The 24,689-nt window shown below is 53.0% G+C and overlaps 1 protein-coding gene across 1 annotated transcript in view; it reads left to right on the top strand.

Moving 5' to 3' along the window:
- Positions 1–24,689, top strand: part of TRABD2B (TraB domain containing 2B) — a 204,993-nt gene that overhangs the window by 176,421 nt on the left and 3,883 nt on the right. The window contains exons 4-6 of the mRNA XM_006919165.3: positions 1,191–1,365; positions 15,504–15,594; positions 18,760–19,029. Of these exons, the coding sequence (XP_006919227.1) occupies positions 1,191–1,365; positions 15,504–15,594; positions 18,760–19,029 (536 nt within the window). The remainder of the gene's footprint in view (positions 1–1,190; positions 1,366–15,503; positions 15,595–18,759; positions 19,030–24,689) is intronic.

Raw genomic sequence — 24,689 nt, 5'->3', positions numbered from 1 at the left:
TTCTGACTTACTGCCTCAGTTTTTTCAATGGCCCATGGCTTCCTCTGAGGCCACACCCACATGTTGGAATCCACAGTGCAGGAATACCTGGACCTGCCATCCAGGTGGGAAAGACAGCATACCTGGGAACGGAAGAACACAGGAGGAGGCAATATGGTGAGAAAGGACAGCACAACTTCATGTTGAAGATTCCAGAAACCTTTATTGAACATCTGCTGTGTTCTAGGCATTGATAAAGGCTCTCTGTCCCTGAACTCAAGGAGCTCTCTCTCTAGTTCAAGAACATGTCAGTGACGCTGGCCCCTAGGTCGTGTGGCTGGGGGTGGACACTGGGCCCAAAGCTGAGAAATCTGGATAGTTCTAAGCCAGGTTGCTAAACAAGCCATCATTATGTGAAGAAGCTGTGGTCCTAGGTTGAAGTTTTAAGAAGGATAGAGGGGTTTGGGTTATGTCCTCGGAAGTGGTGGAACTGGGGATGGGGAGGTAGTGTCAGCAACAGATGGTAACTAAAGAGGGCTCAGGCATTGGAAAAACCCAAGGTTAGGAACCCTCGTCTCGTCTCTGTAGGGCAAAGTGACAGCACCCATCACTTCATGTAACCCCCCAAAAAATATTGTCGGCCCCATCTTACAAATGAGGAAATGGGCTCAGAAAAGTTAAGTAACTTGGCCAAAGTCATGCAACGTCAGAAAAGGGCCTGAAGCCCAGGTCAGCCTGAGCCCGTACCCCACAGCCTTTCTGCCACATAAGGCAGCTCAGCTAACCTTCCATACCTGCTTGCTGAACCCAGTTCCTTGTATATGCCATGCCAGGCTGCTGAAGGGACAGTAGTGAAGTAGCTGAGCTCTGTCCCACCCCCCGGACCTTGGCATCTAGAAGCTAGAGGTTAAACAAGACAGACGCAGGAGTGGTACACATGGGAGTGTGGCAGTCCCGGCTTCTTATCCTGGCTCTGCCACTCTGCACATGTCTCTAGATCTTTTCACCCTTGCTTTCTTCATTTTTAAAACCAGAATAATAACACTCATCTCAAAGGGTTTTGGAATTGATGAAAAACATATACAAAATATACAGCCCACTGTAGGGACTTAATAAAGGTAAGTTGCCCTCCTGCCTGGGCTGCGTGTGTTTATTTGAAGCCGACCTTGCTCCAGAAAGAACTGAAGGCAGCCTCTGTCTTGCCTTCACAGCTGCCCAATTTTATCAACACCACCCTCCCGCCGCACGAGCAGGTGACAGCCCAGGAGATCGACAGCTACTTCCGCCAGGAGCTCATCTACAAGAGGAACGAGCGGATGGGGAAGAGGGTCATGGCACTTCTGCAGGAGAACGAAGACAAGATCTGCTTTTTTGCCTTCGGAGCAGGTTTGGGCCAGAGTGGGGAAGAGATTATTTACAAAATCCTTAAGGGCTGGGAGATTTGCTAAACCTTCTCCTGACCTCTACTTCGTGAAGGGAAAAGTGGGACCCAAATGTGGCTGGAAAAGCCACACAGTGCTCAGCAGAGCTGGGACCCTAAATGGTTCTCCTGCTTCTAGTAAGAGTTCTTTCATAATAGTCCCCATAGGCAAGGGGAGTGACCCCTGCCAGGGCCAGAACAACCTCCGTGGCCCCTTTGTACCCAAGGAGGCCATGTTGAGAGCCCAAAACAGAATCAGCTCTCACTGCCCAGCCCAGCCTTGGGCCCCACTGCCCCAGCAGAGTCCAGGCCAAGACTATGAGGGCATCTGGTCAGGGCATCCTGCTCTGGAATGATGACCACAACAGGGTTGCTGCCCAGAGCTCAACCAGACCCCGGATCCTCCCTGGACCTAAGAGGAGCTGCTGGTGAATCCAGCCACTGAGGGAGGCCAGTAAAGATCCAACATTCCACATCCCCACTTGAGTGGCAGGACCTCCCCGTTCCACCTGTTCCAGGGCTCAGGACCAAAGCTACCCAGGATCTGGGGGTAGCTAGACCCTGATCTTTCCTGTGGGCAAGGAAACAGTAGGAGAGACTAAAAATGAAAATCACAGCAGTGTGGCCAGCCCTGGACACTGACCCCCTCTTCCTGAAACCCAAGCCCATGGGGATACAACTATTTACTCAGGCACCAGGCCAGCATGCAAGCGTCATGCCCAGCTCCAGTTCCTTCCCCATCTCTGAAATCCAGCTGGTCCCTAGTCGGTCCTATTGATGGACCAACAAGAATTCTCACACCCATCTACTCTGTTGATTTCCACTGCCACTGTCCCAGTCCAAGCCTTCATCAGCCTACTCATCCTCTCCCCGCTTCCGCACTGCTTCCCACAGTGTAGCCTGTGATGGGTGCCGAATCTGTCTCCCAATCTCGCCTTGAGCTCTGGGAGGGCACGTACTACTTAATTATCCCTGTGTTTTTAGTAGCACATAATAGGTTTTAAGCTTGATGAGTGTGTGAAAGAATGAATGACTGAAGAAATGGACAAATAGTGAATGTTGACCAGATTCTTCTATTCTGGTCTTCTCTGGGCCTGGTGAATTTAGGTCAGGTCAGCAGTAAAGGTCTCCCACTCTCCAATAACAGCAGGTCCGGAGCCATGTGCATATCTTGCTGGCAGCTGCCACTTCTGGCTCAGTCACACCTAGAACAAATGGCCCACTCTGCACTGTAAATCTACCCTCTACCCAAGAATTTCAAATCTGGACACAGCATCCAAGCTCGAGCCTGCCCACCTCTCATAGCCATGGCAGAAGGAGGTCCACAGAGGCCAGGACACAGGCAAAGCTCATGGCAAGTCAAGAATAAAGCCAAGACAAGACCCTGGCCTAAGAGGAATGATCCAGGTGCTTTGTTCTTATGCGCAAGCAGCCAGACAGCTAAGCAGTCCTATGACAGTTGGAGTATTGTCAGGGAGCATGTCCACACACAGTCCATGGCAAGAGATGTCCACATCTGCCTCACTGCATTCTTGTGGCCATGTAACTCCCAGGTCCCACATCCTGTGGCAGGTTAAGGATTTATGTGCAGGTCCAGGCCAAACATTCTTCAGTGGGATGTCACCTTTTAGATACACGCTCTCCACTGCACACACTCCTGTCCTCTGCAGTTCCATCTCAGTCCTTCCCAGACCACTGGGCACTGGGGACATGAGTCAGTCTGTCTTTGGTTGCCCATCCTCTATATCATCCACAAAGAAGGCACAAGGCCCCCAAAGCTGTGGGAGGGAGAGAGGGCCTGTGCCATCGAAAATATGCCCGGCCATCTCCCAGGCATGCATGTGCTCATGCAAAGGTCTCTCAGGTCCGGTTTCACTGGGTGTCTCCATGAAGTAGCTTAGGAAACAGAAACATAGTTATAAGACACCCCAGCCACCCCCAATCTGACCTTGCCAGGTGTCTGAGCCAGGCCCCTGCTGAGGTTCTGCCCATCTGTTGCGGGCCAGCCTGAGAGCTCATGAGTGCAGACTGGTCTCTTCTCTGTTCTGCTCTACGGGAGATTCAGGGCGAAGGGCCAGAGCTTTGGAGTCAGGATGCCTGGGTGTACAGCATGGCACTGCCACCACCAGCTAAGAGCCATCTCGCTCTCAAGGGCTTTGGCCTCCAGTCTGTAAAATGGGGATAATACACCACCTCATCAGATTGTGCTAGATCATAGGGTTAAAACTCCACCAGGGTAGAGAGGTCCTCATAATAAATAAAACACCTACTGTGTGCCAGGCACCGTTCCAGCCTCTCAGATTATATTACCTTCGATCTTCATAGTAACACCACTAGATGGGTTATATTACGCACATTTTCCAGATGAAAACCAAGGCCCAGAGAGGGTGAATGGCTTTCACCAGCCATACAAGTAGACTTCTGACTTGAATCCTGGCCTCCTGGGTATAGGTCCTGACCCTTTCTCCTATACATGATGCCCCTGCTGTATAGAAATGTTGATGATTTTGTGAGAAGGTTGCCTTTTTAGCTGGTACAGCTCACAAAAGAATACTCTCCTAGCATCTGTGATGCTTCTGCAGCAAGGCGCTACTTGGCCTCTTCTGGAGTTTATTCAACAGGTTAAGGGGCAGTTGGGGTACAGATATTCATGAAAACTCTAAGCAGGCCTGGATGATACCTTGGGGCCTAGATGGAAGCCCTGCCTCTCTGTGACCAATGTGCAAACTGACGTTATGGAGCTAATCGACTGCCATGGAGGAGTGAGCAAGCTCAGGGGGAGGGGAGGCCTGGTTCTCGACTGCCAGGATCATACAAATGGACAAGCCAACCCTGAAGGGCCCCCAAAGATCTTACGTGGGTTTTTATTTCCTTTGGTCTACAAACAACTGAGAAAAAGAAGTACAATTAAGGGAATTTTTATTAGCTAAATTTATGCAATTTGCTGGCTTATCTTTTAGTCTGAAATTATCTTCTTTCTACTGTGTTTGAAGTTAAACATCCTTTTTAAAAATAATGGTGATATAAGGCAAATGGAGCTTTCAAAGCCCTTACTTGGCAAGATTAAAAGTTAGTAACTGTATTATTTCCCTCACCCACTTACCTTTTCTAAATATAGAGAACTGAGCATGTTTAAAACATGATAGGAAGAATCCGATAGAAGGAGGATGTGACAGGAGAACGAGTGGAAAAAGATTACTAGCCCAGGGTTCTGAAAAGGCAGGAAGTGGGTTGACCAGAGCAGAGAGAGAGGGTTTGGCCTGGGGTCGAAGGGGCACCTCCTCACGTTTCTAATAAGAGCTCTACTCTATAAAGTAGAAGGTGACGTCATCTGCAGAGAAGAGGAGGAAGGTGGGAAGGTTCTTGTTTGAAGAGAAGAGAACATTTGATGTAAATGCAAGAGAGACTGGCCACAAGAAGTGACATGGATAAGAAGTTAAATAGATTCCATTTCATGAGCCAACTGTGATTGAGTGGTCGTGGCTGCCCGGAGTGGGATGATGTGAAGGATGGTAAAACCACATCAGAGCTCAGCAGAAAGAAGTCCTGATTGATTAGTGATGCCTGCTGGGGACCAGGATTAGGGCGCATGCCTGCCTGGTATCTGCTAGGAATAGAGATAATGTTGACTGGCAATGAGGGCTCTTGAACTTGCATTGGTCCCCAAGACACAGGTTGTAAGATTTCTTACAGCAACACTGAACATCTAGGGTGTATATGTGGATGCTGCACCCCAGGCCTCCTGATTTTATCTCAGCACTCCCTGCTCAGTGAGCATCCCACAGTGTGTGAACTACTCCAGGGCGGGGCCCAGTCCTCCTCAGAATTGCAACACCTGAGACTGTTTTTTAAAGACATACTAGTCCAAATCACCTAGAATCAAGTTTATTCCATTCGGTCTCGTGGAATCTCTGGACCCTAGGCTTCAGGGGAGTCTCATTCTCAGGCACTAAAAAAAAAACGATGATTTTGTCCCTAGCTCCAGGAAACTGGGGCTTTCTCAGGACGTGGTTGGTTACTTGTTCTACCACTTTGCATCCTGGAACAGAATGAGTAATGTAGGAACCGACAGAACTGGGTTGGAGGCATGAGCCAGGCTCAGGGGAAGACCAGGTAACCTCGAGGGCCTGTTCATTTTGAACTCTGAGAACCAGAGATAAGCCCAGGTTATCACACCTTCTGTAACCCTCATGTGCTGTAATCTGAATATAATTCTACCTTCTGACATTGCAAATCCTTGGGCCCTGACATGCTATGGTTTTAAGATTGTGTGGTTCTGATATCCCAACACCTATCGTCATAGCATTCTACCATGCTGGCATAGTTTGCTCCAAGCCCTCCTGGATTCCTTGGGAGGAATGTGGAGCAAAGAGCCTGCCAGGACCTAAAATCACCTCCATGTAGGACTGCTGCCACTTGCACCCACAAGAAGCAGAGGTCCAGGCAGAAAGCTGCATTTGAAGGATTAAAAAGTGGGCTGCGTGAGCACCAGAGACAGAGGGGCTGTAGCTATACCCTGAGTGCCCACATAGCCAGCACACCCAGCCTCCAGGTCTGCGTCAGCCTCCTTCTTACCCCAGCTAAAGTGCCACAGACCCACAACGGGAAACACGCCAATGGGGCTGGGACACAGAGGCCCATTGGTGCTGAAGACCCAGGTTTGAGAGAAGGGAGAGAGCAAAGCCCAACATACCGAACACCATTAATAGCTTTTATTTTTTACGTTAAAACCAACAACCACTTTATTTATTTGCTCATGAGTCTATAATTCGGGCAGGGCTCAAAGGGGTGCCACTGAAGTCACCTGGGTCAGTGTGACGGGGCTAGAAGGCCCACCTGCAGGGACACGTCTTTTATTAATAACAGCAGCAGCTGCTCCCTGGGAGTGAGCACTGACCTGCTTGAAGAACACCCACATCCACTAGCACATGACCTCCAGGTCTTCAATTCCCCTTGGAGGGAGACACGATGATATTTATTATTCATTAGCAGATGAGTAAATTGAGGTATAGATGAGAAGAGAAAGAATATTAGAACTGCAGAGAAACGATCCTCCTGACGGCCAGCCTCCCTCAACCATCAGCTGTTGCTTGGACCCTCTGTTCTGCTGAGGATGTCCTCCCCCTCTCCTGCCCAAGCCTCTCATGACCTCTTCCCCCTCCTCTCTGGGCTCCCCCAGTCCTGCAGGATTCCCCTGTCACAGCCCAGTTCATGCTGAGGGCCATCTCCCGATCTATGCTGTCTGCTTCCTAAGCACTGAGGAGGTTCTCACTATCCACTCATTGAATGAACAAACAAACGAACCAACGAATGGATGAATTAGTGGCCCATGCATAGAAGTACCCCTGCCCTATGTTACACACAACAAAACCTGAACTAGAACCCACATCTGGGAGACTCAGGGGTCCAGCAACTTGATATCTGCCCTTTAGAAGGTGAGACTGGATTACCAAATGAAAAGCCCTCAGAACCCACTAGAAACAGAGTCCCAGGTACTGTTGTTGGTCCAGCTACACAGTCAGAGGCCAGAGGAGAAGGGCGTCTAGCACTAAGCACAGTGGGGTAGAGGATGCACACAGGAAGGGAAGGGAAGGCAGCAAGGTGGTTAGGAGGGAATCAGTGAGAAAGGAAAGAAGGTAGGGCAAGATGAGCATGAGGTCAAGGGCATGAGGGTAGAAAGCGGAAACAGACTGACGTTGCAGACACTTCTTGCACTCTAAGACCTTCTATGTCGCCTTCTCAGAACCTTTCTCTTCTCAGCTTCATAGAGAAGGGCTGAGCCTTGGTGAGGACTAATATCCTTTCCAGCCTCAACATTCGGCAAGCCTATGTGTGCCTGACAGAGGTTTGAGTGATGGCACTGAAAGGAGGTAGGGTAAGTCAGAGAAGGCTTCCTGGAGGAAGTGAGACTGCTCGAAATTTCCCTGATGCAGGTCCAGCTTCTAGCTCTGCTCATCGTCCTGTAATCCTCAGGGCAAGACTCACACCCACCTTCCCTACCTTGTTCTCTGCTCAGTGGCCTCGGGAATGGAAGAAGCCCCTCAGCTCATGACTGGACACAGAAGAGCAGCCACAGCCCATTCTAATCTTAGAAACAAGAGGCCCAGAAAATAGGCAGCACACGCCCAGCTGCTTCTTCCTCTCCCAGGCAAACGCCCATGGCCTGCCACACTCCCCAGGCTGGAGCACACTGTCCAGGCCACAGTGTCCGGAAGAGTTTCAGAATTTCCAACAGTGCTTCAAAGGACCCTGCTGCCCCACCAAGTACACATCTGGCAGCTAGCAAGCCTGCTCTGGCTGCAGTCCTTGGCCAGAATCACTGTTCCTGTTTCAGAGCATCTAGCCAGCCAGAGGAACATCCCATCTGCTAGTTTGTCCCTAAATGGAGCCAACCCTGCCCTCTGGAGCAAGGGGTAGTCCAAATGAATGGAAAACCCATATTCCGGGCTGGAACTCCAAGGCTGCTCTGTCAGTGAGCGAGGATTTATGGAACATCAGCTCTGGGTCCAGTGCTCTTGCTGGGTGGCGTGGGGAAGGCAAGAGGAGAAAAAAGAGCATGGGATGCAGAACCAGGCTGCCTGAGTTGGAAAGCCAGCACTTCTTATAGGCAGTAGCCTGGACAGACCTTGTACTTAGCTCCCCTCAGCCCACAGAGTTTCCCTCTGCAAAACGAGCTTGAGAGTCGGGGGCCAGCACTCGTATAGTTCGGGGGCCTGTGCAGTGCCATCGCTCTAAGTGTGAGCTCTTGTTAGTATTTCAGGGTCCTGGCCCCTCAGAGCCTGCAGTCTTCCAAGGACGGGACCCACACAAGAGAAAACAGGACCATCTGGGGGAGGAGTGGAAGTGCTCTCTGACCTCTGAGGACACAGTCGGTACAATTGCAGGGAAATCCCAAGAGCGAGGTCTCCGTTCCAAGTGACAGTGAGGCTCAGGAGCAGGTGGGCGCCATCACTATTCATGTGGTTGGCCAACAGGGAGCTCTCCCCGGGTGCTGGGTGGTGTAATTCTAGGAAGGGAGCCTCTGGGTATAGTAGTGCTGCTGTGGCCGCGGTGAGCCCTGGGCTGGGCGCTGCCCCCTGTGGGTCACAGAACCCCTCACAGACTCTGCCTCTAGGGCTCTCCCCATAGGGCCCTGTGCTAACCTCATCACTCTGCAGTCATTGCCTGGGTCTGGAGCCGTCTTAGTCCTTAGGAGGAAAGGGTCCTTAGGACCTGGCACATGTCTGACATGTGGAAAGTCCCAGGAAAGATTTGTGGAGAGCACACTGCTGGCTCCAGCCCTCAGGGCACAGACAGATCAAAATCCCCAAGGCGTATGTCCTCACCAGGGGACAGGGTGGGGCTACAGATGAAGCCTCCTCACCTCTAAACCAAATATTGATTGAAAGAGGATCTGGCCCAAAGGAAATGAAAGGCTCAAACCCTGGAAATTAAAGAACAGAGAAGGTTGGCTTGAAGGGCAGGCTGGGGAGGCTGGGCATACTTTTAAGAGGAAGCATACAGCTGGGAGAAGTCCTGAAGGGGACCCCCAATCTGGGCAACTGTCAGACAGGTGTCAGAGGCCCAGAAGCAGCTCTGGCCTCCAACAAGAGCCTGTCCTGTGCCCTGGGAACCCCTACCTGGGCAGCTGCCTCTGCAAAATGCACTTTAAATGGACACACTCTGTGCGTGTGGGGGCTTAGGCAAACCCCAGCTCTGCCCTTTCTGCCTGCGTGATCCTGGGCCAGTTCTGCTGGCCTCAGTGAGATGTTGTGAGATCAAATGACACAATAAATCAAAATATTCAGTATAATCTAAGGGGGAAGGAAATGGTAGGTAGGGGTGCTTTTCTTGGCATTTATACCCATCTTTGCATCATTAAGGGCAGAGCTGAGCTGACCAGCTGAATTCTCGGGGCTTTTTCATTTCTAACTTCTTGAGTTCTAGCAGTCTCCAGAGAGGAGAAGACAGTAAAAGGGGCAGATTAGGGTTCCACCCAGACAGGCCCAGCTCCCTGTAGGGTGTCTGAAGCCCCTCTGCTAAGGCCTGACAACCATTCATCAATCCTCCAGGGATGGGGCACTCACTCCCTTACAGAGCTGGACAATTGCCTATGAGAGTATTCTTTGGGCCCAGCTGAAACTCGCCCCCTTAGCCTTGTCCTGCCTCTATTCAGAATGCCACCACTCATGCCTCCAGCCCCCACCCTCACCATTACCCATCTCCCCTTTCACTTTCTATTCCAACAACCCAGAATCACTGTTGGTGGCCAGCATACTGCATGCCCTCTTTCTCTTTCATGCCCGTGCACGTGCCATGCCCTGTCTTGGGAAGGCCTTCCCTCTTCCCTTCCTCTGACTCACCTGAGGCCCCTCCCCGCAGACCCCCTAGTCTAGGTCTTGCCCCTTCTCCTTTGGCTACATGGCCCCTGGTGTCCCTCCCTCAATGCATGGCTCAAGCTGCTCATCTCCCCTCCACCCTGTGGTCTCTTCCCAGGTGGGGACCATGTGTCTCAGCTCCTGGCACAAGACTGGGTGCAGGAAGCATCTCCTGCTGAGGCCCCTGCCCTGCCCTGGCCTGGCCCACAGAGAAGGAGCAAGGAACAAGGAAGGTCAGCTCTGCCAGTTTCCCACGCTGACCCTCCCTGGGAAATGAGAAGGCCCTCGGTACCCCCGATGGTCCATCCTTCCCCAGGCCCCATCCGTCCAGCTCTCCTGTCATACTTCCTCACGAAAACAAACACCGCTGTCGCTTGATATCCGGCTGCTGATCCTGGCAGCTAGATTAGCATTTGAAAGTTTCGTTTGCATTAATTTCAGACGGAACATAAATATGGGTTTGGGATCCCTCTTCCAGGAGGAGAAAACTGGAAACCGGGCGGACTCACTGGAGAGAAAACATGTGTGCTGGCCGAGGGAAGCCCGTGTTACTTTGGAATCTTTGTGGGAACATCTGGTCCTCCCCACCTCCCTTCCACCCAGCCCCCCAACACTGTCTTGAAACGACCCTGTTAATTGGTGGATTGTTCTTGCTGAGCCCTTGCACACTTTCCCTCCGATCTGGTGAACCTTGGAAGGTACACGTGTTTCTGACAATTTCCTGCCCCCAAAAACGTGAACTCCCTCGTAGCCGCCAGTACTTCAGAGTGGGTGTGTGGGAACGTGCAGTGAGCAAGGACATCTCTGGAAGGAAGTCCAAGTCCAAGCTTTGCCTCTTTCCACCCATATGAGCTGGGCAAGTCCCGGCCCCTCAATGAGCTCCAGTTTCCTCATCTGTAAACTGGGAGACCTCAAAGGCTGCTGTGAGGATGAAATGAAACTACAGCAGAGAAGCCTCACGTACCCAGGAGGCTCACTCACTAAGTAGGAGTTTGTGTCTAGATCATCCCATGATGGAATCTGGACCATGTGGAGAAACTGAGACACGCAGCAGACAAGGAAGCTTCCCAAGGTCTCAGTCAGGTTGCTATCGAGCCAGGTTTTCTGTTCTAACCTCAGGATAGGCTTCTTCTCTCTATTTTACCCTGCCTTTCCCGTGTCAGAGGGTAAATTGCAGCTGTTGGCCTCTGCCCAGATGATGGGTAGGGGCTATGACCAGCCTGCACTCTGTTCCCTGAGCCTTACGCCTTGATACAGGCCCAGTTGGGCCCAAAAGAAGGGGAGCCCTTTTTTCTGCACTAAAACATCATGGGACAGTGCCCACTCGGAGCAGGACACCTTCCCTGTTTGTATATGAATGCCCTTTAATGACATTCTGGCTTGCAGGATTAAGGGAGGCAACACCATGCCAGCCCCATCAGTCTCAAGACCTATAATCTTCCTCCCCTTTCTTGTCTCCCCGGCATCTCTGCCTGAATCCCGCCCATCCTGGGAGTCATGGCTACATGGCCCCCTCCTCCAGGAAGCCTTTCCTGATGTCCTCATTGGATTAGTGTCTCCTCCTCCATGCTTCTTGTTTCCACTTCGGGGTTCTCTTTATCCTCTCTCCTCTTTCACCGTTTCTCTCCTTTTCTCTATGTCTCTGCCTGTTTGTGTCTCTTGCCTCATCCTTGTCTCTTTCTATCTCTTTCTCTCTTTGTCTCGATGTCTCTCCGTTTCCTTCTCTCCCTACCATTGTCTCCAAGTCTCCGTATGTCTCTTATTACCCGAGTCCAGGCCCTGCTCTCCTCTGCCTTCCTCCTCTGTTTCCTTGTGTTCCGAAGCTCTCTTCCTCTCCTTGTCCCTCCTTGTGAGTATCTCTCTCCTCTCCTTGCCTCTCTGTATGTCTCCCCTATTCGTTGTCTCTGTGGCTCTGTGTGCCCCGCCTCCCACTTGTCCTCCCTTCCTTTCCTCCTCTCCTCGTCCACACGGCCTCAGCAGATGAAATGGAACGTGCCTTCCTGCAGAGAGCTGGCCAGAGCACAGCTGTCAGTGCTGGAAGGAGCTGCTGATCGGTGGCCAGGAGACCCTGGGAGCCTGGGCAAGCCACGCAGGCTAAGCCCCAACACTGTGGGGCCCCTTTGGAAACTTTCCACACCTTCTTGCAGGTTCCAGGATGGGCGTGGTGCCTGCTTCAGGATTTCTGATCTTGGAGGCAAGCCTAAGCCCTGTCTGCCAGCCCCAGGGGACAGCATGCACTGGGCCCTGACTCAGGAGCAGGTTCAAAAGCCAAGCTCCTGGGGTCGGCGGAATCTGCAGGAGCATCACCAAGGGACCAGGCTGAGGCTACACGGGGAGGGGATCCATGAGCTCAGGTCTCGCGGGGATAGGATGAGATCATGGAAAGGATGTGGAGTACACAGGTTTTATCGCTCATTCACTCAACAAACCATCATGAAACCACCACCAGAGGCGGGCTTAGCCCTGCATCCTAGACGAATCAGGCATGGCCCCTGTCCTCAAAAAGCTCATATCTTCCCTCAAGCGGCCTGTCGGGGACACACTCTGACAGAGGCAGCTCGCGGGTGTGGGAAGATCATTCCGGCTGCAGTGAGGAGGGCGAACTGGCGAGGACAAGGAGGACAGTGTCTGCAGTGATTCCGGCAGAAGGTGATGGTGACCTGGGCCAGAGTCAAGCATGATTAGGAGGTGAAATCAGGAGGACTCTGACTGGACGAGGGTGAGGAGGAAGAAGGCAAAGTCAAGACAGGGTCCATCTGACTCGGTAAACAGAGCTCAGTTGAGGTGCATCTCAGGAGGGAGGCTGAGTTGGATTTTGTAGGCTCGGGAGGATTTTATGAGATGTCCAGTAAGCAGTTAGGCAAATATGTCTGGGCTTGGGCAGCAGTTCCAGACGGTCAGCATCGCATGCTAATCAAAAGCACATAGGTGGATGATTTTTGCCCACAGAGTGTGATCAGAAAAGAAAAGAAGGCCACAGACAGGGTTCCCAGGGGTCCCCACATTTATTGGGCAGGAGAACGAGGACCCCACCAAGAGAACGGACAGGGAGCAGTGAGAGGAGGATGAACTAGAACAGAATAGTGTCGTGACGACCTATGAAACAAAGCCCCAAAGACGGGGTCAGGGTCGGAGATGATGGGAACACGGGCTCAGGAGTGAATGGCTTGCACTGTACAGTCCTGGGCAGGGCCTGCGTGAGACGGGCGCCTCGTGCAGGGGAAGGACGGAAGGGGTACTTCTCCCTGCTTTGGAGGGAAGGAGGTGAGGGTGGGTGTGGCTTAGAGAAGGAAGGATGGAAATTTTAAAAATCTTTCCTGATCGCTTCCAACTTCTCAAAGTATCTAGTCTTCTACTTAGGGTCTTAAGCTGCACAATGAGGGCCTGGAATCGCTGAGGTGGAGCGAATGGACAGAGCCCTGACTGGACACTGAAACATTGTCAGGAAGTACTCAGAATCCAGCCAGCATCCTGTAAGGCCTGGCTTCTCCAAATGCCCCCTGCGCCAGCCCCAGGAATGCTTCTTTTGGAGCAGCCACAAGGCCTTCAGTAAATATTCACTGCTGCTCCTGTGCAGCCTGAGGCAGGCCATTTTCCCTGGCGGCTCTTGAAATCCTCTGGGCCGACCACTGTTGGGCCTAGAAGCCCTCGTCTTTTAATGGGTCTCCATGGAGGCGGGGAAAAAATTGGCTTTACTGCCAGGAATGGATTCCAAGAGCTGCTGGCAAGCAGTTCCTGCAGCTTGTGCACTGGAGGCTGCCACACCCGGTCCCCCTTCCAGCCCAGTCTTGCTCAGAGGCAAGCAAGAGTGAGGATGACTCTGTGGCCCCAGCCAAGGACTGGCTTAGCCCATTGGAGAGTGCATGCTGGGCTTTTCCAAAGGACATTCACTCCTGCCTCATTAGGGCTTTACAGCTGCCCAAGTTGTGGGCCAAAGGGAAGCAAGCCATGTGACACACAGGAAAATTGAGGCTGGGGGCAGAGAGGCTGCTTGCTCAGGATCACACGCTGGAGATTCACACCCTTGGCAGGAACCGGGGTTTTCTGTCCTCTCTCAATAGCGCTTCGGTCAGGGCCGGAGCCTGGGAGGGCCCAGGTGTCTTCTGTGCCTTACTTCTCAGAAATGCCTCTCTTACCTCCTAGTCTGTGCATATGCCATTCCACCTACCTGGAACTCTCTCCCTTTGGGGCCACCCATCCTCACCTAGCCAATTCTTATCCCGTCCTTTAGCTAACAATGCCTCCTCCAGGAAGTCTACCCTGATCAGGTTGAATTAGAAGCCTCCTGTGTGCTTCCATCAGCATCAGTGTCTGGATCAAAGAATCCTGATTCTTGAGACTGTGAGTGCCTGGAACAGGCCCCTACCTGTTCACCAGTCTGCAGCACTAGGTATGCACTCACTTTGTGTTTGTCAGATGAATGAAATGGATAGGTGGAAAAAGTGAGAGAGAGAGAGAGAAGGAGGGAGAACACATTTTCATAAGGGTCTCTAGAATCAAATAAAGCCTTCTGCACAGAATCTGAGAGCTAGGGGAGCCTGTAGGTATCATGCAGCCCACTTCCTCCCTTGTACACAGAGAGAAACAGGGCATTTAAGCGTCAAAGGTTTGCTCGAGGTCAGAGTAAGTGCGCTGGATCCTGGACTAGAACCCATCTCGCGTTCCCAGTCCGGTGATCTCATGCAGTGATCCAGAGATGGATTTCAGGGACTGTGGCAAGCTGGCAAAAGAAAGACTGCTGGACAGGGGACTTGCTAAGGGGTGCTGAAACCAGCCTGGGGTGTGCAGTGGTGGCCGGTAGAGGGCTGCGGGCTTCACCCTCTGTTCCAACCACTGTGCAGTCCTAGCCTGGCTTCCTCTGTCCTGGAGCCTCTGTGTTCCCCAATAGCCTGTCCACTCTCTATTCTCAGACCTCCCTGGGGCTGTCAACATCCTGACCTTCCAGCTTCCCACCTGTCACCACCCGTCACAGGCAATTAGAGTAACAGTGCAGGGATTTCCCCCAGGTTCTGCAGAAGGGAGCTGCCCGTGGGAGCGGGCCACAGGGCAGGCACATGGGTGAAGAGTTCACCAGGGGCCACTGCCACTCTGCCCACACTGCCCAGGTCGGGGCTCACCAGAGTACTGATTGCCAGCAGTTACTGTCTCCACAGTGGCCTCCCGAGGACGCTTTCTAACCTTCCTAACTGGGGGCCTTCACTGTGTTCTCAGACCTCAAGGCTGCATCGTGCCAAAGGAGAGCAGTCCCTGCTCTTACCTGGGGCTGCGATTAAATGATTTATACCTGTATTCTTAGTGTCTAGCATAGGGTTGGCCACAGAGCAAGTACATCGCAAACGGACCCCCCCACTACTGGAGTGCGGAAGGCTGTCCCCTCCTGACCAGTCCAGGGCTGGGACCACCTTCATGGTATGAGGCACAGCGATGCCACAGGAAACACTGAGCCTTCGCCGTGTGCCAGCCACTGTTCCTGTAGTCCTCATAGCCACCCTGAGGTTGGCTGTTACACTCTCAGTTATTCCCACTTTACGGATGGGGAAACTGAGGCACGGGAAGATACAACCAGTAAGGAGCAGAGCCAGGATGTGGACCCAGGCAGGATGGCCCCAGGACATCTTACCTCTATGTCATACTGCCTCTCAGGGAGTCTGGGGCCTCAGCTTTGGTGTAGGTCGTTGGCCTAAGGCTGTTTCCAATTGCTGGTGTCCTGACATGTGGCTAAGACCACTTTGTCTTTTATGTTCCAGGTCACTTTCTGGGGAACAATACAGTCATTGATGTCCTTCGGCAGGCAGGGCTGGAGGTGGAACACACGCCTGCAGGGCAGACCATCCACAGGTAAGCTGCCCAGACATCTGTGGACATGGGACTGGCTGGCCTGCTACTGCCGGTCCACAGGCTGCATGCCCGGGCTAACTGCATGCCCGGGCTGCACCCTACCTTCCTGTTCAGGTCTGCAAGGAAAGCTGTGAAGAAGCCTGTGGTGAGATGGGGCCTCATAGGGCCTGGCCTTGACCAGACGCCCAAGAGCGGAGGGACTAGGCTGGAAGTGGTGAAGGAGGCTGGTGTGCAGTCTTGGCAAGAGGCAAGGGCAGTAAGCTGGGCAGTGGTGGCGGGATTGGGAGGCGAGTTAAGTTTTGAGAGATGTTCAGGATTTAAAAACGTGATCGGATCAGGTAGAAAGACTCTATAGGACTCCTGGGTGGCTGCCTAGAGGACGTGGGGGATGCTGGCACCCTGAATCAGGATGGGGCCGTGGTCAGGACGAGCAGTAGTCTGGCCTCTTTCTGTGTCCCAGCTCCACCTACACCTGGTCCTCAACTTCCTCTAGGCGCACCTTCCCCATTGCTGCCTCTTGGCTGTGCCCCCACCCCTGGCTCTCCTACCAGGGCATACAGTCCTCTCAAAGAGCCATATAGTGGCCATCTCTCATCCTGTGCGGATTTCCTGTCCCTCCACCAGGCCAGAAGCTGGCCGAGGACAGGGGTCAGCCAGGTCCTTCTGCGGCCCTCAGCACCAACACCAGACCTACCACAGCAGAGGTGTCTGCATGCTGGACAACTCTGGGGGTCAATCACGGGATCCTTAAACTCAGGGTTCCCTGTGTCCCACAGTCCATCCAATCTTTATGCAGGAACCTTCCTTACCAGCCCACAATGGTAACCACAGTGTGATCTCTTGGGACCCTGTCCCTGAAGTTTTAAGACCCAGAGTCCAAAAGAAGCTTGAATAATCACAGCTTATACATGTTGACTGCTCACTGTGTACCCATCTCTAAGTGCTTTTAACTCATGAATCCTCATGATAACCCTGTGAGGTAGGAGCTATGAGTACCCTCATTAAAAATTGAGGCACCTGAAGCCCAGAGAGGTGAAGTCACTTGCAGAAGGACACACAGCTCACGTAAATGGCAGTCTAGCTTCTAACCACTCCCCGTATCCCCTCTGGGTGAGACTGCTTAGAAATGGCTGAGGCTTGCTCTTCACTCTGCAGAGATGAGGCCTGGGTCACCCAGGGCATTGAGCCTCTGGTCTCCTCGCTCAGAGTCATTGTTCCCTCCGTCTCCATGGCACTGCCAGAGGAACTTGTAACTCCCTCACACTGGTCTCCTCCAGTTTTTCATCTCTGAGCCAACCGGACAATACTGCTCTTTCTGAACCTTTGAGCGCATTATAAGTCAGATTGTACTGGACCTGGACAGGCATGGGTTTGAGGGTTAAGGAACACAAGGTAAGGTAGCCTTGGGGACAAGGCATCCCTCAAGCTCCTCTTCACAGCCCCGAAGGACCTTCACCTTGAAGCTCATCGAGTCTGTCCAGGGCAGGGGCGGGGGGTGGGGGAGGCAGGCCAAAGAGGCCGCCTCGGCTCCTATTCATCTAGAGCCCAGGCTTTGGAGGAGGGTCCCCCCACTTCTCCCCTCCAGGCCCTGCTCCCAGGGCTCTCAGCCTGAGTCTCCGAGTGCAGGCAGAAATCCCGCGGCTGGGTGAAGGAGCGGGGATGCCGAGGAAGCCCCAACAATAAAAGTCATCATCGGCCACAGGTGCTTCCTGGATCCATCTTTTTGTCTGCCTGTTTTGAATTATCTCCCCAGCAGCTGCGACATCTCCTGGACCCTGGGAATCTGGGGTTGCCATGGGGGCTGGGAGCAGACAGGCTGAGCTGATGGCCGTCTCTCCTTCAAGGAGAGACAAGCCCCTCGCCCATCATGCATGAAGGAGTGGAGTGGAGTGAAGGGACAGGCTGCTCGCTTCCTCGGGTGCTGCTTTACCTTTGCAGTTCCTGACATCATGGCCACCCTTCTCCCAGGGATGGATGGCCCCAAAAGGAGTGCCATTTGGGCCACAGAGAGGAGAGAATAAAAGAGAAAAGAGCAGAGGATGTTTCCAAGCTAAGGGATGTCTGCATACACCTCTGTATAGAATGTAAATTCCACACCCACACACACACCTGATAGATGCTTAAGCTCTCGCTACGCCAGGTCCATTTGCTTGTTGGCCAGTGTTACAGAGAGGCTTGTTATGTGCCAGGCATCTCATCTAACCTCATGACAACCCTATGAAGTAATTACCATTTCTAGTCCTATTTTACAGCTATCTGCTGCTTGAGACGATTTCATCACTGTCCTTTGTCACATAGCCTGTAAGTTACAGAACCAGGATATATACCCATGTCTGCCTCTAGCTCAAGCTCTTATCTGCTTGGTGCTGTCCTGCCTCCCTGAAAAGGTGCTCAGTAAATATGTGTTGAAGGCATGAATAGACGGTTGTACGAATGACACAAGCAACAATGTTAATATTTAATGCTATTTATCAATAATATTAATTACTAAAATGTTTCAGCTGTTTGCTATTTGCCAAGCACTGTTCTAAGTGCTTCGCCTCTGTTAACCTACATAACCCTCGCGATGCCCCTATGAGGTCCCCATTTTATGAAGCAGGAGACTGAGGCATAGCAAAGTTAGGTAACTCACCCAAATTCCCTCAGCCAGAGCTTATTAAATGAATGAGAACCACAACTAAAGACCTACCCATGGCTCACTTTCTTACTTCTTACTAGTCTGGGCTCAAATGTCGCCTGGCAGTGACCAGACCGCCTTCCCTGCCCAGCACCCCACCCCCACTCTCTCTCTCTCCTGTCTCTGCTTTATTTGTCTCCCCAGTAGTCATCACCTTCAGACATCCTGTTATATCTTACTCTCCATCTTCCGCTTCAGAATGTGAGCTCTAAGAGCACGGGGACTTTGTTCTGGTCACTGCTTTTGCCCCATGCCTAGAAAAGTGTCTGGTACAAGATAGATGCTCAATATTTATTGAATCAATAAATGAAAGAACGAGTCAAATCTTCCTCTGTCCACGCTAGACAACGGTTTTCCTGGGTCATTCTCTCCAGGCCCAACAGGGACACCCTAGCATCTTCGGCCATGACAACTTTCCCACTGAATTGCATCTCCTGTCACATGTGTATGATGCACTCCAACATGTCATGTGCTATTTCCCTCTCCAGCCTTGCCTCACGGAGCCCTGCGCCCCCACCCGAGGGGACTTCAGCGAGCCCAGCCCCAGTGACCCCAGCTGCGGCCATCCCCGCAGCACCCTCGGTGACCCCCACTGCCCCGCCGGAAGAGGAGGACCCAGCTTTGTCCCCACACCTCCTGCTCCCTGACAGCCTCAGCCAGCTGGAGGAGTTTGGGCGGCAGAAGAAGTGGCACAAGAGGCAGAACAAACACCAGCGGCCACGGCAGTTCAACGACCTCTGGGTCCGCATCGAGGACAGGTGAGCTGCTGAAGGGCAGGTCTGCTGGGAGCTGGGCATCATTTCCAGGCAGCCTCCCTCAGGAGGAAGTGTGAGTGTGGCAGATGGTGCCCCAGCAGAAACCTCAGGCCTGGCTTGTTCCCATTCAGAGGATCTTCCTGTTCATCCTTTAGGGTTTATAGAGCACACTCACACCTGACTCTTCTTCTTTATGCTCCAAATGAGAGTAGGTACGGTCTTCTCCATTTCAAAGGTGAGGAGATAGAAGCTTCCTTCAGATGCAGAGGACAGAAGTCTGCTTTGCCCTTAGTTTCCTGGGATGCACCTGGTATGCAAAGCAAGCTTCATTTGTCCCATGAGCCAGAAGGTAAGAACAGGAGAAAATGGACCAGGCTGGCTATATCAGAAGGCTGTGAGCTCCTTGTGCCTGGAAGGTCTGAGTGGCCAACACCCCGGCAGGAAGGCTGCAAAGGGGATCCCGCTATTCAAGAGAGAGATGGCAGGTGACGCCCGATACCCTAATGCTGTGGGCTCGGTCTCAGCGGGGGACGAGAATTCATGATATACCTTGTTGAAAATGGACAGGTACAGAAATCATCCCACTGTACTGGTACCTCCGTTTGTGTGCCCCTCCCACCACCCTGCATCACCCCTCCAAAGCCCGTACTGTAACTTGAATGCCATCTTCCAGTCTCTGCCTGCAGTCTTAGTACAAAGCGATTTCTCTAGATTCCGCTTGTTAGCAAGAATCTCCGTATTTGGTGAACAGCATCACCGGAGCACCTAGGATGTCCCAGAGAGTGACCATCAGTGAAGAGCAGAGTCCTACCCACTGCGGGAGCCCAGCCGTGGACATCACACCCAGCAGTGGATCCTTGGAGACTCGAGGTCTCCATCTGGACCCTAAAGATGATCATCTAGGATTTCCTCAGCATCCCCAGAAAGAATCGCTTTGGGCACTTGTTAAATAAATTCCCAGGCCCCTGCAGGTGTCGATTCACAAGATCTGCGGTGGGGCCTGGGGAGCCACATGTTACATGTATGCTGGAGAGTCTTCTGAGCAGCTTTGGGAAACACAGGCCCGACTCTGCATTTATAGATGTTGAACCAAGGCCTGGGGCAAGGGGTTTTGTCCAGGGTCACGCAGGAATCAGGGGCTGCCTCCTGTGCTTGTCACTGCATGATCTTCCTATAGCTAGGTCTCTGCGTCATCGACAAAAAGTTGGCGTAGTCCATTCCACTCTCTTAAAGTGCGGGATGTGCATCATCTTAAAAAGACTTCCAGGAAGTAAGAGTTGAGTCCATTGCTCCTTTGGCTGTGTTGGCTCATAGCACCTGACTTGGGTTCCTGATAAATGTACTTCTGTAGAGCCCTTGCCAGCCCAACCTGCCCCAAGTGGAGGCACTGCCGCAGCTGTATTGGCTGGGACACATTTGGCTCCTGTGCCCAGCATGGGCCGCCCCCTTCAAACCTGGAGCTAGGGCATAGAGTTACTGAGCCGCTTCCTTCAGCCCTGGGGGGCGCCTACAGGCTGCCCGGGAGGGGCTGGCAGCCCATGAACTGCTCTGATCAGAGGGGTTGCTCAGGGCCCTCATCAACCCACCTGACTGCCAAGAGAACTGGCCAGGGGTGGGTCCAGCCCACAGGGTGACAGGAGTCTGGGCTGTCAGCTCCAACTACAGACCCCCAGCCCCTAAGCATGGTCTGAAAGGTAAATTGGGGCAAATGACTCCAAAACAGTTTCCTTTTTGCAACACATAGCTCTGAAACACAGAGCCTGGTTTCAGGAGAAGAAAACAGCTTTTCTTTGGCAAGAAGGAGCCCTTCTTGGTCCCAACAGGTAAATTGTGGTTGGATAACTCTCCCCTCTGGTTGGGTTGGCGAAGGAAGTTTCCACCAACAGGCAGACTATTTGTTAAAAAGTTTCGCCACCGCTTCCTAAGGAAGCATGCCCTGAGCACCGTGAAAGGCCTGGGTGCAGGGCACAGCTTCTGTCACTCCCAGGTCTCACCCCATCCTCTTCGGGTTCCCAAGTTTCCAGTTCTTTCTGGAGGGACCCTGGGGCCCATTTGTAGCCCTGCGAACCAAACTATTTTTCTTGGTGCTTTAATTTCATTCAAAGTTTTCTCATTTTCTTCCCCCTAAATCCCACTGGAGTTACCCCTTTCTCTCCATCCCCTCTCCCCAGCTCATCTTCCACCTGGGATCCTGCAGCAGGGCCCTAACAGGACCCCTGGCTCTAGCACGCCATCTCTCCTCAGCTCGAGATTCTCTGTGTCTCCCCACAACCACCCGGTTAACTTCCTGCAGCTCTGCCCCAGTGCAGCGGCTGTTGCTTCCTTTCCCTCCTCACTCACTGCTTTTCCCACCCTGGGATGCTTTGGACCCCATCCTTGCCAGGCTTTGTGCCAAGTCCACCCTTGTACTTGCCTCTCTCTCTGCTGGGGTGGGTCCTGGTGGAAATTTGTTGAGCTCCTGCTCTGTGCCACCATGTCGCCAGTCCTAACAGGAGTCCTGGAAATAGGCCTCGTTTTAACAAATGAGGAAACTGAGGCTCAGGGAGGTCAGGAAACTTGGCTAAGACCACGCAGCAAGTCAAGTGTGGCATCAGAACCCACAGGCAGGTCTGCTGTCTAGTGCGAAGGGTCACGATTGCCCACCCACCACTCAAGCGCCCCTGCCACCCTCGCCCAGGAAGCATCTTCTTCATCCTCACCCCGCTGAGGTCTCCCTTCTTGCCACAGCTTTCCCTGCTCTCCCTTTCCCTGTATTCCTGCATTTCCCTGCTCTCCCCTCCCCTGCAGACACCTGTGGGTGTCCTGTCCTGGCACAGTCACACAGACTACAATTTCTCGCTTATGTTTCTAGAGTAGAAGTCCCTGGGGACCAGATCTGGGTTGGACTTCTGCAGATCCCTGGAGGCCCTGCTGAGGGTTTGTTGAGAGAGAGAAGGAGGGAGAGAGCCGGGGTGGAGGCTGCAAGTGCCTGGCCAGGACACCGCCTGGAGCAGGCTGGCCTTCCCTCGCCCCTCATTACCCGAGGTATAAACACACGGGAGGAAGTTTAGAGAAGCAGCAGCCCGTGGCAGGATGATTTATGGGGACCCATGGCAAGTGCCAAGCCTGTGTCCACAGATGGCTGCACAGTGGCAGCAGAGTACTCCCAGGAACCCTCACATCTGAGAGCCAGGAGGGGGCAGCAGGGCACAGACCATTCTCATACTGACCATGTGCAGGATACCACCCCCAATGAGGTAGGACCTATGACAATCCTCAGTTTCTCCTTTTGTGTAGTTGGGGCCTTGACTGGTCTCTGAAGGTCGTGCCAGCTTTGTTGTTCTCCGAGTCCACAGATGGGGTTGGGGGCGAGGATTGGATAAACAAGGGAACAGAATCCTAGGCCACCAGGATTAGAAGGACAGTCCTGACAAGGCAGGTGCAGGGAAGAGCTGGGCAAGGCCGGAAGCAAGGCACAGAGTGGGGCATCGGTACCTGATGGACGCAGAGCCTTGTAGATGCCCCCGCTCAGGGACAGGGCTGCAAGACACGCATACATGGGGGGTCATTGCCTTCTGGGTCTCGGTTTCCCCTGAAGTTTGAACAGGTGACCAGAACCCCTTCAGAATTCCAGCCCCTGGACTCCTGGGCTGGCTCTGCACCCCTATTGCCAGCCACCCCTTACTGCCCTGAGATTCTCCAGCTCCAAGGTCTCTCTTAGCGCAGCCAGGCCTTCTCTCTGGTCCGGGGTGGCCAGCATCTCTGCAGGAGGCCAGGATCCATCTGATTAGAGATAGAAGATGCCCCATGAGAAACAGGAAGCAAGATCCTTCAGTGAATAAAAGCACAAACAGATTCAGACAAAATGGGATTCAAATCCCCGCCTCTCTTCATACTTGCTTTGAGGCTTAGAGGGTAAATGAGATGGTGCTTGTACAGTGGTAAGCCGACATCAGACCACTGGTGACACTCAGTAACAGTTGTCTCCAGTGTTGGTGGCCAGACTATGAGCCTTTGACTCAGAGTTTGGTATAAGATGCCTACCCCACATCAGGAGCTGCTCGTAGGCCTTCAGTACCTCTTAGGCTCACAGCCTTAAATGGGCCACTGGGGGGGCACTGCAAAATTCCACCACCATGTTTAACCGGAGTCACATACCACATGCTCAGCCCTGTGGTAAGTGTGGTCGGGAACCAGAGCAGGAAGAGTCTCAGGTCATGGCTGAGCAGGGACATCTGCCTGCTATAGTGCAGCTGAAAGAGCCCTGAATCCATGGTCAGTCTGCCTGTGCCTGCAAAGAAATCCAGTCAGCGAGGGCTGGAGGGTCCAGGGCCCTGGAGGTCGGAAGCGACCTGGAGGCTGAGGGAAATGAAGGCGCTTCCAGCAGGGAAGACCACATGGCTAAAGGCGTGGAGGCTGGTATGGACCTTAGATACCAGGACACTGAGCTGCCCATAAATCTGTCACATCAAATCTCTGCCTGCATCTGACATGCTTGTCCCAGAGAGGCCCACTCTGGAACCGCAGTAAGGTCTCCTCCAGCAGGATCAAATCGAGAGCTCAAGCCCCAGGCAGCAGGGCCACCCGTCACCTAGATTCTGCTGCTCCAGGCTCCATCTCCCCTTTGACTCCTCAGAGCTTCCTCAGGAAGCCACCGAGGACACAGCCCAGCAGCCCCTTGTGTTGCCAAGAAAGCTACACCCCAAGACTCCCAGAGGCCAGCCCTGGATGGCTCTTAGAGACCCTCTCACGATGAGATTGAGACTCCGCTCCAGAAAGCCCTGTGGAGAGGCTTCAGGGGACAGACAGCTGACTCTGTCTCAGGCACCAGCCCTGTGCTTTATACCTTGGGCTTCTGCGGAAGATCTCACTTTTGGCTTCTGCTGCTAGAAAACATTTTTAAATCCATGGGTTATTCCTGCTCCTTCAATGTACACATGGGGAAACTGAGGCCTAGAGGACAGGACTGGCCCAAAGTCGTGAAGGAGCACAGGGCAGGCTAGAACAAGGCTTCTGCTCTCCCCGCAGGCCGAGGGGCCCTTCCCCATGCGAGGGGCCCTGTCGGCTCAGAGCAGACTTGGCCCCTTGGTGCCAGCCGTCTGCAGAGCCTGGGAACACTCAGAGTGTTTGGTTTGGCTTTGAGGCCACTTTGCCATGAGACAATTTTCCCAGCATGGGTCGAGATTGGGGGGGTGTGGGGGGATCTGGACTAGGGGACTAAGCTTTGTAAGCGGCGTAGGTAAGGAGGCAGGGCATTTAGAGGGGCTCTCTGCCCCCACCCCCCATTTCCCTGGGATTCCTTCCAAGCAATAAACTCAACTCGGGCTCCAAGGGTGGGGAGCGTGCATCTTTGGTTTTCAAAGTGTAAAAGCAAATGCCTTCAGGCGCCTTGCGAGGCATAGTTTTCATAACTCTTACTTGGTCTTCCTTCTGACGGCGGCAGGGCTGGCTACGGCCAGGCTGGGCCCCCACTCTGGGCACCACAAGTGGCACCTCAGCCTCCTCTCCTGGGGCTAGCCCTCATAATCTCCCTACTGTTCAGGCTGAAAGGATGGAGCAGCAGCTGGTCGGAACATTCATGGACTTATGTGTTGTGTGTGGTGGCGGGGGCGGGTCTTTTCATTAGAAAAGAAAGGGAGGAAAGGGGCCGAGGTAGTGACCCTTCTGGGTAGAGGTTTGCAAGG

This window comes from Pteropus alecto, unplaced genomic scaffold, assembly GCF_000325575.1.
Source record: "Pteropus alecto unplaced genomic scaffold, ASM32557v1 scaffold25, whole genome shotgun sequence".
Lineage (NCBI taxonomy): Eukaryota > Metazoa > Chordata > Mammalia > Chiroptera > Pteropodidae > Pteropus > Pteropus alecto.
The sequence above is the reverse complement of the archived record's forward strand: the minus strand, read 5'-3'. Positions and strand labels throughout refer to the sequence as shown.